We start from the raw sequence: 12,639 nt of genomic DNA on the forward strand, positions 1-12,639 counted from the left end.
GTGCAAGTGGGAGACTGAAGGAAATATGCCCTAGAGGCAATAATAAAGTTATTATTTATTTCCTTATATCATGATAAATGTTTATTATTCATGCTAGAATTGTATTAACCAGAAACATAATACATGTGTGAATACATAGACAAACATATAGTCACTAGTATGCCTCTACTTGACTAGCTCATTAATCAAAGATGGTTATGTTTCCTAACCATAGACATGTGTTGTCATTTGATTAATGAGATCACATCATTAGGAGAATGATGTGATTGACATGACCCATTCCGTTAGCCTAGCACTTGATCGTTTAGTATGTTGCTATTGCTTTCTTCATGACTTATACATGTTCCTGTAACTATGAGATTATGCAACTCCCGTTTACCGGAGGAACACTTTGGGTGCTACCAAACGTCACAACGTAACTGGTGATTATAAAGGAGTACTACAGGTGTCTCCAAAGGTACATGTTGGGTTGGCGTATTTCGAGATTAGGTTTTGTCACTCCGATTGCCGGAGAGGTATCTCTGGGCCCTCTCGGTAATGCACATCACTATAAGCCTTGCAAGCAATGTGACTAATGAGTTAGTTGCGAGATGATGCATTATGTAACGAGTAAAGAGACTTGCTGGTAACGAGATTGAACTAGGTATTGAATACCGACGATCGAATCTCGGGCAAGTAACATACCGATGACAAAGGAAACAACGTATGTTGTTATGCGGTTTGACCGATAAAGATCTTCGTAGAATATGTAGGAGCCAATATGAGCATCCAGGTTCCGCTATTGGTTATTGACCAAGAATAGTTCTAGGTCATGTCTACATAGTTCTCGAACCCGTAGGGTCCGCACGCTTAAGGTTTCGATGACAGTTATATTATGAGTTTATGAGTTTTGATGTACCGAAGGAGTTCGGAGTCCCGGATGAGATCGGGGACATGACGAGGAGTCTCGAAATGGTCGAAACGTAAAGATCGATATATTGGACGACTATATTCGGAGTTCGGAAAGGTTCCGAGTGATTCGGGTATTTTTGGGAGTACCTGGGAGTTACGGAAATACGGGGAAGAGTATTGGGCCTTAATGGGCCTTAGTGGGAAGGAGCCAGGAGGTGGCGCGCGCCCCTCCCAAGCCCAGTCCGAATTGGACAAGGGGTTTGGGGCGCGGCCCCCCTCTCCCTTCCTTCTCCACTTCCCTCCTTTCCCCCCTTCTCCTAGTTGGACTAGGAAAGAAGGAGTCCTACTCCCGGTGGGAGTAGGACTCCCCTTGGCGCGCCCTCCTCCTAGGGCCGGCCTCCTCCTCCCTTGCTCCTTTATATACGGGGGCAGGGGGCACCCCATGACACACAAGTTGATCTATGGATCGTTCCTTAGCCGTGTGCGGTGCCCCCCTCCACCATATTCCACCTCGGTCATATCGTCGCGAAGTTTAGACGAAGTCTTGCGCCGGTAGAACATCATCATCGTCACCACACCATCGTGCTGACGGAACTCATCCCCGACGCTTTGCTGGATTGGAGCCCGGGGAACGTCATCGAGCTGAACGTGTGCTGAACACGGAGTTGCCGTACGTTCGGTGCTTGGATCGGTCGAATCGTGAAGACGTACGACTATATCAACCGCGTTGTCATAACGCTTCCGCTTACGGTCTACGAGGGTACGTGGACAACACTCTCCCCTCTCGTTGCTATGCCATCACCATAATCTTGCGTGTGCGTAGGAATTTTTTTTGAAATTACTATGTTCCCCAACAAATCTTGCATGGCTCTTGCCGGGCCGGCGGCGATGGCGCCCGTGGGTGTCATTCCCCTCCTTGGAGGCATTGCCGAGTGTATTCGACATTTCCCTCGCTCGTTTGGAGTTGGTTGTTGTCTCCGGGTGAAAGCCTTGATTCGATCAGATCGGCATGATGGCGGCGTACTTGACGTCGTTCCTCTGTTGAGAGCATCGTGTTTGGAGACATGGCCTGGTTCCTCGTTGCTCTCCTCCGGTGTTCGCTGTGGCCCAATTTTGATTATCGGCGGCGCTATGCACGGCCGTCGCCGGTGTGTCCAAGACGGTGTTTTCCTCGGATCGGATCAAGTTCTGCCATTTACTTGCCACTTCCTCTTCGGCATTCAGGATGGATGGTGCGTTGACAAGTGAAGTTCTGTGGGAGCAGTTGGTCTTCGGAGGTGCCGACATGGGTCGAGACACGGTGTTGTTATCTGTTGGGCAAGCGCTTGTGCTTTGTAGTGGTGTATGGTCGTTGGTGGCTTGGGTGTGGTGGTTGTGCTACACTCGTTGTTCGCAGCAAGTGATAGTCATCTTGTACCTTTTTTTTGCGGGGTGATAGTCATCTTGTACTTATAATTCTGCCTTCTATAAAGCTATGGTACGTCTAGGCGTACTCTTAAAAAAGAAATTTTTTTGCGAGGAATAATGTACGTATTTAATTCATTTATCATGTTTAATCGATCCATGCCATATCACAGCACTTAGGAAGTCGGAAACACACACACACACACATCCCGTCCAAAATTAATTACACTAGGTAGCATTATCACGCATCGATGCCGTTACGTACGTGAGCCTTGATCGCTATACGGCCGCCGGCGACGTGGACCGACTTGATTTGGTTCCAAGTTACAAGCGGGACGGCATGACGCCGAATTTGTCGGCCTCGGTGACGACGTGGTTGCGGGTGATGTCGGCCAGCGAGTTGCAGCCGCTCAGCGCCATGGTCAGCTCGAACTCGTCGCGCAGCATCTTGAGCACGTTGCTCACCCCGGCCTCCCCGGCCACCGCCAGCGAGAACACCACCGGCCTTCCGATCTGCATGCCATGCACACAGTCACACCTAATATCATGACTTGCTGAATTCGCTAGCGAGCTAGCTAGCCCAGGACAAGAGCATGCACTGCACTTACGAAGACGCCGGCGGCGCCGAGAGCGAGCGCCTTGAAGACGTCGGTGCCGCGGCGCACACCGCCGTCCAGGAAGACGGGGATCTGCCCGCCAGCACCCTTCACGACCTCTTCCAGGGCGCTGATGGTCGCCGGGACGTAGTCCAGTTGCCGGGCGCCGTGGTTGGACACGATGATTCCGGCCGCGCCGTTCTCGACGGCGAGCCTGCTGTCCTCTGCGGTGATCACTCCTTTCACCAGGATCGGCATCGTGGTGATGGACTGCAGCCACTTCACATCCTGCACCACAAGGCTACATCTTCAGTTCAGAGCCACGGCAACTAGAACAAATTTCATACACGAATGGAGTTAGTTGTCAAGTTCAAGTAAGACTTTTTTCTTCTTCTTGGTTTACCTTCCAGCTCAGTGTGCGGTCGATTTGGCCGGCGACATATGAAGCTAGTCCTGAATCGTTAGCCTGCTTGGAACAAAGAGATCCCATGAGAATTCAGAGAGACATGCAGAGTTTGTATTGTGTTCTGTAAGATGAATTATGCACCTGGTCCATTTTCCCGAGGTCCAAACCTTCAAAGTTCTTGAGTGTCAAATTTGGTGGCAAAACAAATCTGCAGCCACAAGTAGGTTGCTTAGTGTAAATCCCGACAGATGTGCTTTATGTTGCTTCAGTGTATCATTGTCATCTTCACCACATTGCCTGTCGATATTATTTATTGCACCATCATATATGATTCTATGGGGAATATGAGTGGCGGGTACCTGTTCTTGATATCAGCTTCCCTGCGGCCAAGTCGCGGGGTGTCCACGGTGAGCGCTATCGCCTTGAATCCAGCCTTTTCCGCTCTCCTCACAAGCTGCTCGACCACCTTCCTGTCTTTGTAGACCTACAAAGTTGAGATGAACTATGATCATTCACAAGCCTGAGTAACAAAATGAGAGAGACAAGGATTCTGTAAGTAGCACTTGTTCAACGGACATAGTATTTACATAGAGTTGGAAGAAACGGATCCCTGGTCCGGTTGAGGCAACCTCCTCAACACTTGAAGTAGCCCAGGACGACAATGTCTGAAAGAAAAATACAGCATCTTTAGCACCTCATTCTACTTGGTCACATAGGATTGTTCCATATATCCGTAGATATTCTGCTGCAAAGGGACTGAATGGACATACCATTATAGTGCCTGCTGCTGATGCTGCGCGGGCAGTCGCATACTCTCCTGAGAGTAGGATGGATATGCCAATATTAGGTCAACAATGTGCAGCAGACAAAGCAGGAACCATTTCAAAATTCTTACAACGTTATATACTTTGGTGTAGCTCAATTAAGCACAATCAAATGACATTTCAGAGAGACAATACCATCTGGGTGAGCCATCTTCTGCATGGCAGTGGGGGAAATCATGATGGGCATTGAGAGCTTGAATCCCAGGATAGTTGTTGTCATGTCGATTTTGGATACATCGATCAGAATGCGCGGGCGGAACCTACCCGAAACACATGCAAACAATGATGGGTAAATCAGTAGTACTAGGGTTAGTAAGTCTAGCTCTGAAAGGATGTATTGAGAAATTACTTGAGCAACCTATTATGCTACTACGTAAATAGGAACTTGATAGCTGTTCCTAAACTAGTAGGAGAATATTAGACAAATAGCATGGATTTCCGGAACATTACATGACAAGCTGATTGACTTGGAACGCTATATATCGAAACATCAGAATCGTCCTGTTTAATTATTGCTTAAAGTTTGTTGTCTCTGGTGAATTAGATGTGCTCTAAGGTAGTACATCAAACTCTGAAACCCCGAAATTCAGTTGGTACGGAGGAGCATAACGTTAGCAGTTGTATAGTTGGCGCTCTTACGCATTTCTACAAACAAAACAGACACGGAGATACCGTGGGACGAAAACGTCAAGGATGGGCAGGCAGCTTACAGGATCCTGGCAAAGGCCTCCCTGTTCTCCTGGAGCGTCCACTCGTCCTCGGCACCGGAGGCATAGTAGTCATAGATCATCTTGGGAAGCTTCTGCTTGGCGATGGCCTGGTACTCTGTGACATTGGTGATCTCCATTTTTCTGTGCAAATCACCATCCATACAGACAACAAGAGGCGTCGTTAGTTACCTGAAGAAAAGAAAATTACTACATGCAAGTGGGTGAAACACCTTAGTGAAGAAGATTACACGGTCAAGACAAGGAAAGAATATGTGCTAATAACATAGTAACAGCGTCCAAGAACTGGAGCATCATAAACCTGGTAAATTACTCTGAAACTCGTTAGATTTTTACCTTGTATGAGGAGGCTGTGGCTGACTGTCCCCTCAAGGCTGAGGGGAAGGGAAGGAAGGAACTAGGGGTTGTGGTGGGGAAGGGGATGGATGCAATATAAGAGATGAGGCGGCGAGTCCTCAAGGTTTCTGTGCATGCAGACAAACAATACAACGGAGAATAATTGAGCAGTTGAGAGAGATGAGGGGCTGTATGGATGAGATGAGCAATTGGAGGTGGGAAGAGAGGGCGGTTCTCCTACACTGCTTCCTCATCCACTTGCAACCCTCCTTTCCCTACAAAATCGCCACATTTATCCCCTCGCGGAAAATGCCCTCCAGCTTCGTCATTTCTTCTCTTCCTCCGCCCTACGGTTTCGGATCCGTTGCAGACGAGGCCACCGTGCCAGTTTGCGTTTCAGGATTTATTCTCATTGATTGATCGATCAGGGGTGCGCTTCAGACGTGTTTCCTGGGGGTACTTTCTTTCTTGGAGACAAGACAATTGTATCTGCATGCACCATCATCATCATCCTCAACTGTCAGCCAGAATCTTCAAAGCCCACTTCATCAGTTAATTAAAAAAATAGATGGAGAATGTTGGTCATGCTACCAACAATTAAAGTTATTTTTTAGCCTAACCCATGTCAATGTTTCAGCATTTTGGCTGCTTTGACTTCTTGTACATAATACATGTACCTCAGTCAGCTGGACAAAACGTTTTTGCTCAAGTCTGTACTTATGTGACACACTTGCTAAGAAGATGATGAAATGTTTGCACTTCATTTACCATCTTCAATGCCACCTTCAGCTGAAAATCAAACTAAGAAATAGGGAGAGAACACAATACATTTCGCTTCATTCTTTTCAAGATAACAGGTATTATTTACCCCCACATAGATACAAACAACAGAAATACTTAAACAACACTGCATCCTCGAGCAAAGCAAACTGGACATCATTAGGCTCACAGCAGATTAAGCCATGAAAATCAGAAAGAGCAGCCCTTGTGTTCTTTCGCTAACTACAACAGACAATTCCTCCGACTGGGCGCTCTTCTTCGCTTTAAGATTGATTGCTGACATGCATGCCTTTCATAATCTTTCCTTCGCTAACTGTATGTTTCTATAAGTTGAACGGCACATAAAAGGGCAAGGCGTCTTAGTTTCCCCAAACATTGTCCCATGAGTTGTTGCCGGCTTTTGGTGCCTCAAAAAGCTGCTGGCCAGGTCCCTCGAATGCAGGGGCCTCAGCACCCTGAACGCGGCCTTTCTTTGACTTTGTTCGGACTCCGAGCAGGCGTAAGACAAATCTCGCAAGCTCACCGTAAAGCATTCCAGACCGATCAAAGAGCTGTGGCAATCAGATACAAACAATGCAAGTACAGCTGTAAGCATGCTATTCAAACCCAAGACAAGCGAGGAGAACGTAAAATAATAGTACCTGCAACATAGCAGTAATGAATAAATAGAAGGCTTGTGTGTTTTGTTCAACGAGAAATGCAACTCGCCCAAAGAAACTGACAGCACCATGCATCTGTAGCAAATCCAGGATTAGTTATGAAGAATTGTATTCAAAAGATTAAGCAAGTGTTAAACTGTCAAAGTAATGGGGGAACTATTATAATCCGGCTGTGTTTGATAGCAAAGTATTGAAAAACTACAGTAATTTAACCTGTAGGTACAAAAAACCACGGTTTTGACATAACAAAGTATTTTGGAGTATTCAGAAAACTGTAGACCTGTTTGGCAAGACCTTATATGCGTCAACTAAAGTTAACGAGCTAGCCGTTTGAAGCAGTTTGCAAACGCTCGCGTTGCTAGCTACCTAGACGTTGCAAGCTGATGAACGAACATGCACAGAGCACCGGCATGCACAAACTAGTATGACCACAGACTAATTGAACGACGCACAAGCTCGATGTCACACTCATCAAGGAGGAGCAATCGAACTTAGAACGTACTGACACAGAGCAAGGACCTGACGCTCTGCAACACGGCTAAGCCGGCGGCACAACACGCGAGGTGGAGCTGCGGGTTGACGGGAACGGCTTGGTCATCCCGGCCAGGCCAGTCCATCATGCACACCGAGAAACGGGAACGAAATCCCCGCACAGACCTTCGCTATATAAGATCTAGTAACGGAGGGAACACAGATTGGGCGGACACGACTTCAGGTAAAATAGGAGGAAGCAGCGGGAGGAACCTTTTTGATTTGTTAATGGCCGCTGACCAAGACACCATCCACACACAACAGGGCGGCGACGGCTGCTTAGGATGGGCTCGTTCTTTTTGCGTGCTCGGTTTTAAAAAAAGAGGTCCAGGGTTGTTGGTGTTTTATCCAGAGAAAATGCCATGGTTTGCGGAATACCGTTGTATTGATATTACAGTTTTTTGTGGTTGCCAAACAGCTCACAGTAATTAAAACCGTGGTAATCTAAAAAACTGTAGTATTTTCATAATACATAGAAAATTCTGAGCGATCAAACAGGGCCTTCATGTGTTATGAATGACATGTAACTTCACACATGTCTATCTATAAACTTTGATATACTTGATGATAAGATCTCTACTCCAAAAAACAAATGTCAACAAGCATGGCCAAATGTTTAACATTACCATGATGACACACTAGAATGTATATTAACTAAAACCTACTTAACTACACATATCAAAATAGATACAACATAGAAACTCACAACAGCCTGAGCTTCAGAGTAAAATAAAGTGGACAACTGGATGAAAAAAAAGTATACAGAGATTGCGTTGCTTTAGGCAGAAAATGCTTGTATCCAAACATTTCATATTAGACATTAATGAACATTCAGAAGTTATGGCATGCTTCAATGTGCACTAGACGGCTGGACCAATTGAAACAGAACACAATCATGATCAATGAAAAAGTAGGAGAAGTATTATACCACGCGTAGGAAGGACACCCAGAAACCCGGTGGTGCTGCGGGAGGGCCAAATGAATTTGGATCCGGATTGCCGTAAGGACCCATGCCACCCATGCCACCCATGCCACCCATGCCACCCATACCATAACCACCATAAGAGCTTCCCATCCCACTGTTATACATTCCTCCCCCATACATCCCGGAACCTCCATAGAGGCCGCCACCTCCTCCATAGCTCGAGTACATGCTATTCCCATAGAGCCCGCCGCTACCATAAGTACTGCCATATCCACCAACCGAACTATACATATTGGATCCATATCCTGTTCCTGTATAAGAGGAAATGAACATTCTCAGGACAACCATTGTTGACAAGATATCCCCAAAAGGCAAACAAGCTTCAAATAGGCTCTAGGTCAGTACAGGAGATTACCTCCATAGGAATTTCCATAGCCTGTTTGCTGCCAAGGACGTTGGGGCATAGGCCTCGAGATGGGGTTATTTACATTGGCAGACATGTTCCTCTCTGTAGCAGCAATGGTTTCTCCAGGTTTAGCTGTACCAGAAGCTTCGACGACATCGCTAGTGCTGCCACCAGATGGTGGTTTGAAAGGTGATGGACCGGATGTTCCCTCAGCCCCAGCACGTTCCCACGGTTTTGGTGGTGCACCTGGAAATTTAACCGAGTGAAGATCAGAATTGATCTCAACCACTTAGAAATCAATATGTGAGGCATATAACATCAGTAGTTGAGAGGCATTACAAAACCCCATAATCGGATAATGAAAAGCACGTGACTGGCAGTGAGCTAGCAGCAAACTACAATACTGAAGAATGGCCAACACAACTGGAGTGCAGAAATAGAAGACCAATAAAAGGCTCCAACAGGAAATGCACGAGTAGGTGCTATCTTTCAGACAAGAATCTCGTTTAGCCAAATAAGCATTTTTTTGTCAAATAAAAGGAAATGGGTTTAGCAACAAGAAAACAAGAGGTATATGATCGAATGCCTGATTTTAGGCTGCCTCCCAGGAAGGACTAGATACTTTGTTACACCTCAAATGACCAGTGTACTTTGACAAACTAGTAAGCCTATACGGGCTCAGGCACGGACGTTAACCAATCGTAGAACATCAGGGTATGCAAAACTCTGGTCGCCAAGCTCCGTCGAGCTAACCAAACCCTCTTGAATCATGCCAATCAACATAGAATCAAGCTCAGAGCTACAAATTAGCGGGTACTGGCACATCAAGCCATCTCCGGGGACAGCTCGAAGTACTAACCGGCCGAAAATTCTCATGCCCACATCTTCGCACGAACCGCCAACGCCAATTCCTACCAAATCGATAAAATCGACGCCAGTTCCACCGTCCTTCGTCCACGTCAAGATAGCTGGAGCAACCCGGCAACGATTCATCGCGCTGCAAGCTCCAAGTTCGTACAGAAGCACGTCCCCGCACCTCAAATCTCTCCTCCAACAGCGTGAAACATCCCTAAACAACCACTCGCCCCAAAGTTCGCGGCCGAAATCTCAAGCGGAACTGAACAAGAATAGCCGAATCGGACCGAATCCACCGCTACGTGGTGGACTTGGCATGGAATCGGAGAAATTAATCGAGGAATCGAGAGTTTGTTGGGGGATCTATCTAGGGTTGGAGGGGGAGGGGGAGGGGGAGGGGGGAGGACGAACCTGCCATTGGCGTGCGAGGCCTACTCTGTTCTCTTCACCGGCAAAGGGTCGTGCGATGCAAGCCGGCCCACGCTCGCCCGCAGCCGATTTTATATATCTCCCCTCAATTTTTGCAGCGGATAAAAATAGGCAGCAGTACATCAGCAGTGGACTGGACCGAGTTGCTCCTTTCTCTACTCCAAGCCGGCCCACGTTCGTCTCGTTCACGTTGCCGAATCAATCAGCCCAACTCCACCGCGCAACCCCAAAGGAATATCCGTTTTACCCGGATTCTGTTTATTTGGTAGGTCAATGAATCATTTCCAAACCTGTTCTGGTATGCGGTCGCCATGTGTCCAGCGCACGGACGCATCTTTCCGTCACACTTTGTCTGCCTCCATTTTCAAACGCCAACTTTCGAAAATAGCACGCCCTAGTTCAGCCCAGCGACCCTAGTTCACGCCGGCAACAGAGCCAGTGGCCTACACGTCCTCACCGGCAACAGAGCCAGCGGCCTACACGTCCTCGCCGGCAACAGAGCGGCCTACACGTCCTCGCCAGCAACACAGCCAGCGGCCGGCAACAGAGCCAGCCTACAAAATGAATAGTTTTGTCGCCGACAACACGGCCAGCCTCCAAAATGAATGTGTTTCTCGCGGGACACAGCCAGCGGCCGGCACCTATTGAGGGAGTCCAAGATTAGGGGGTCCTCGGACAGCCGGACTATATGCTTATGCCGGACTGTTGGACTATGAAGATACAAGATTGAAGACTTCGTCCCGTATCCGGGTGGGACTCTCCTTTGCGTGGAAGGCAAGCTTGGCAATTCGGATATGTAGATTTCCTTCTCTGTAACCGACTCTGTATAACCCTACCCCTCCGGTGTCTATATAAACCGGAGGGTTTAGTCCGTAGGACAAGAACAATCATAATCATAGGCTAGCTTCTAGGGTTTAGCCTCTACGATCTCGTGATAGATCAACTCTTGTAATACTCATATCATCAAGATCAATCAAGCGAGAAGTAGGGTATTGCCTCCATAGAGAGGGCTCGAACCTAGGTAAACATCGTGTCCCCCGCCTCCTGTTACCATTAGGCTTAGACGCACAGTTCGGGACCCCCTATCAAAGATCCGTCGGTTTTGACACTGACATTGGTGCTTTCATTGAGAGTTCCATTGTGACGTCGAAAAAATGTTTGATGGCTCGCCTTGTTTTCAAGGACAACATCGCCTCGGGGGGAGCCCTGGCTTTAGGCCAAACCCTCCGACTAGGCGGCTTCGTCATGACCGCCCGTTCGGCCGCCGTGTCAACGATGACTTCTCGGGTCATCGAAAACAGCCTCCACATTAGCTCAGAATACGCCGAGCAGATGGATCCGATGAAACTTTCGTCCTTGAACGAGCTCTTAGATCGCATCGCCGCCTTGGGAGTCGCTACCGACTATGATCGGGTTGGGCTTAAACCCAATCAAAGAGAGATTAACTCTCCGCCGGTCACCCATTAAATAGTGGTGGTGGAGGAGCAATGCAACGACTTTTCCTCTGTTTTGAGGACGAACTGTGTCCGGATTTCCGAGCTCTCTGAGCCGGATACCCGCTTGTGGGAGGACTCGACCCAAGCTCCGAATCTAGAATCGAACAGCGGGCCGGAAAAATTGGGTAACACCCCGGAACCCGAACTCCCAAGTTCGGAAGCTCCCCAGCCACTGGGTCCCGGATTGGGTCAGAGTTCGGACTTAAATCCACCCACCCACCCTGAAATGATCTAGATGACGACTAGAGGGGGGGTGAATAGGAGTTTTAAAACTTTTACGGATTTGGCTTTATCCTAATGTGGAATTAAACTAATGGATACTTTTCAAGCACAAATCCAAAAATGCTAGGCTCAACTAAGTGCACCAACAACCTATGCTAAACAAGATAGGCAATTAAGCAAACTAGCAAGCACAAACTATATCACAAGATATGGAAATGAAGGAACAACTAAGCAATTCAACTATCACAAGATATATCAATATGGGAAAGTATGAATTGCGGAAAGTAAAGGGTGTGGGTATGAGATAACCAGAAGTGAGTCGGGGACGCGGATTTATCCCGAGTTCACACTCGTGAGAGTGCTAATCTCCGTTAGAGCGGTGTCGTAGCCAAAGCTCCGGGGCGTCACCAAGTGACTCACCGTCGAGTCACCCCCAACGGATGAGCCTCGATTCACTCGGGGTTGGTCTTGAAGGCGACCACCACACCTTTACAAACCTCTCCGGAGCACACCACAACCACGGAAGCTTCCGGAGGAACTTGACCACCTAGGCCACTTGAACACCCTTCCTCGGAGCACACCACAAAAGCAAGCTTCCGGGAGAACCTTGGCCACATAGGCCTCTTCACAATCTTCTCAATATATCACCAAACCGTCTAGGAGGCGAAGCCTCCAAGAGTAATAAACTCATGGACTCTCACACGAACAAATCGATGCGGGGAGCTCAAACCAATGCAACAAATGCAATGCAAGGTCAAGCAACAAATGCTCAACTCACTCTCTCAATCTCACAAGATGCAACTCAAGAAAGTGGGAGATTGAAGAGAGGGGATGCAATGGAGGAAATCAACAAATGACTCCAAGATCCATCCACAAATCACCCTTCACTTAGAAGGGAGATAGGGGTTTGGGAGAGGTGGTAAGAGGCTCAAAATGATGTTTAGAATGTGAATGAACAACCCCCAAACCGGTGGGGAGGAAGGGCTCTTTTATAGCCAACTTCCAAAACTAGTCGTTGGGGCTCCAACGGGCACTTCCTGGACACCCCGTGCCCACGGGGGTTTAGACCCCGTGCCCACGGGGTCCCGTGCGCACGGTACAGGCCCGTGTGCACGAGGCCCCGTGCCCACGGGGGTCAAAAACCCCGTGTC

At 47.9% G+C, this 12,639-nt stretch overlaps 2 protein-coding genes across 3 annotated transcripts; both read right to left on the reverse strand.

Annotated features, from left to right (window-relative positions):
- Nucleotides 1-2,416: 2,416 nt before the first annotated feature.
- Nucleotides 2,417-5,462, reverse strand: LOC123044949 (peroxisomal (S)-2-hydroxy-acid oxidase GLO5). Of its 2 annotated transcripts, none has more exons than XM_044467829.1 (10): nt 5,186-5,462; nt 4,832-4,972; nt 4,257-4,381; nt 4,068-4,114; nt 3,885-3,962; nt 3,657-3,781; nt 3,439-3,505; nt 3,295-3,357; nt 2,904-3,179; nt 2,417-2,808 (listed from the first exon to the last, which is right to left on the reverse strand). In XM_044467829.1, exons 2-10 carry the CDS (start codon nt 4,966-4,968, stop codon nt 2,620-2,622), a joined length of 1,107 nt encoding a protein of 368 aa, XP_044323764.1. In that variant the 5' UTR covers nt 4,969-4,972; nt 5,186-5,462; the 3' UTR covers nt 2,417-2,619. The 2 variants fall into 2 exon arrangements, with proteins under 2 accessions (XP_044323764.1, XP_044323763.1); XM_044467828.1 differs by having other exon boundaries at nt 4,832-5,020; nt 5,186-5,425.
- Nucleotides 5,463-6,002: 540 nt separating this feature from the next.
- Nucleotides 6,003-9,920, reverse strand: LOC123044950 (peroxisomal membrane protein 13). The gene is made up of 5 exons (XM_044467830.1): nt 9,753-9,920; nt 8,496-8,732; nt 8,084-8,391; nt 6,607-6,699; nt 6,003-6,516 (listed from the first exon to the last, which is right to left on the reverse strand). The coding sequence occupies exons 1-5, from the start codon at nt 9,757-9,759 to the stop codon at nt 6,325-6,327; spliced, it is 837 nt and encodes a 278-aa protein (XP_044323765.1). The 5' UTR covers nt 9,760-9,920; the 3' UTR covers nt 6,003-6,324.
- Nucleotides 9,921-12,639: the final 2,719 nt, after the last annotated feature.

Source organism: Triticum aestivum, chromosome 2B (genome assembly GCF_018294505.1).
Source record: "Triticum aestivum cultivar Chinese Spring chromosome 2B, IWGSC CS RefSeq v2.1, whole genome shotgun sequence".
In the NCBI taxonomy this organism is placed as follows: domain Eukaryota; kingdom Viridiplantae; phylum Streptophyta; class Magnoliopsida; order Poales; family Poaceae; genus Triticum; species Triticum aestivum.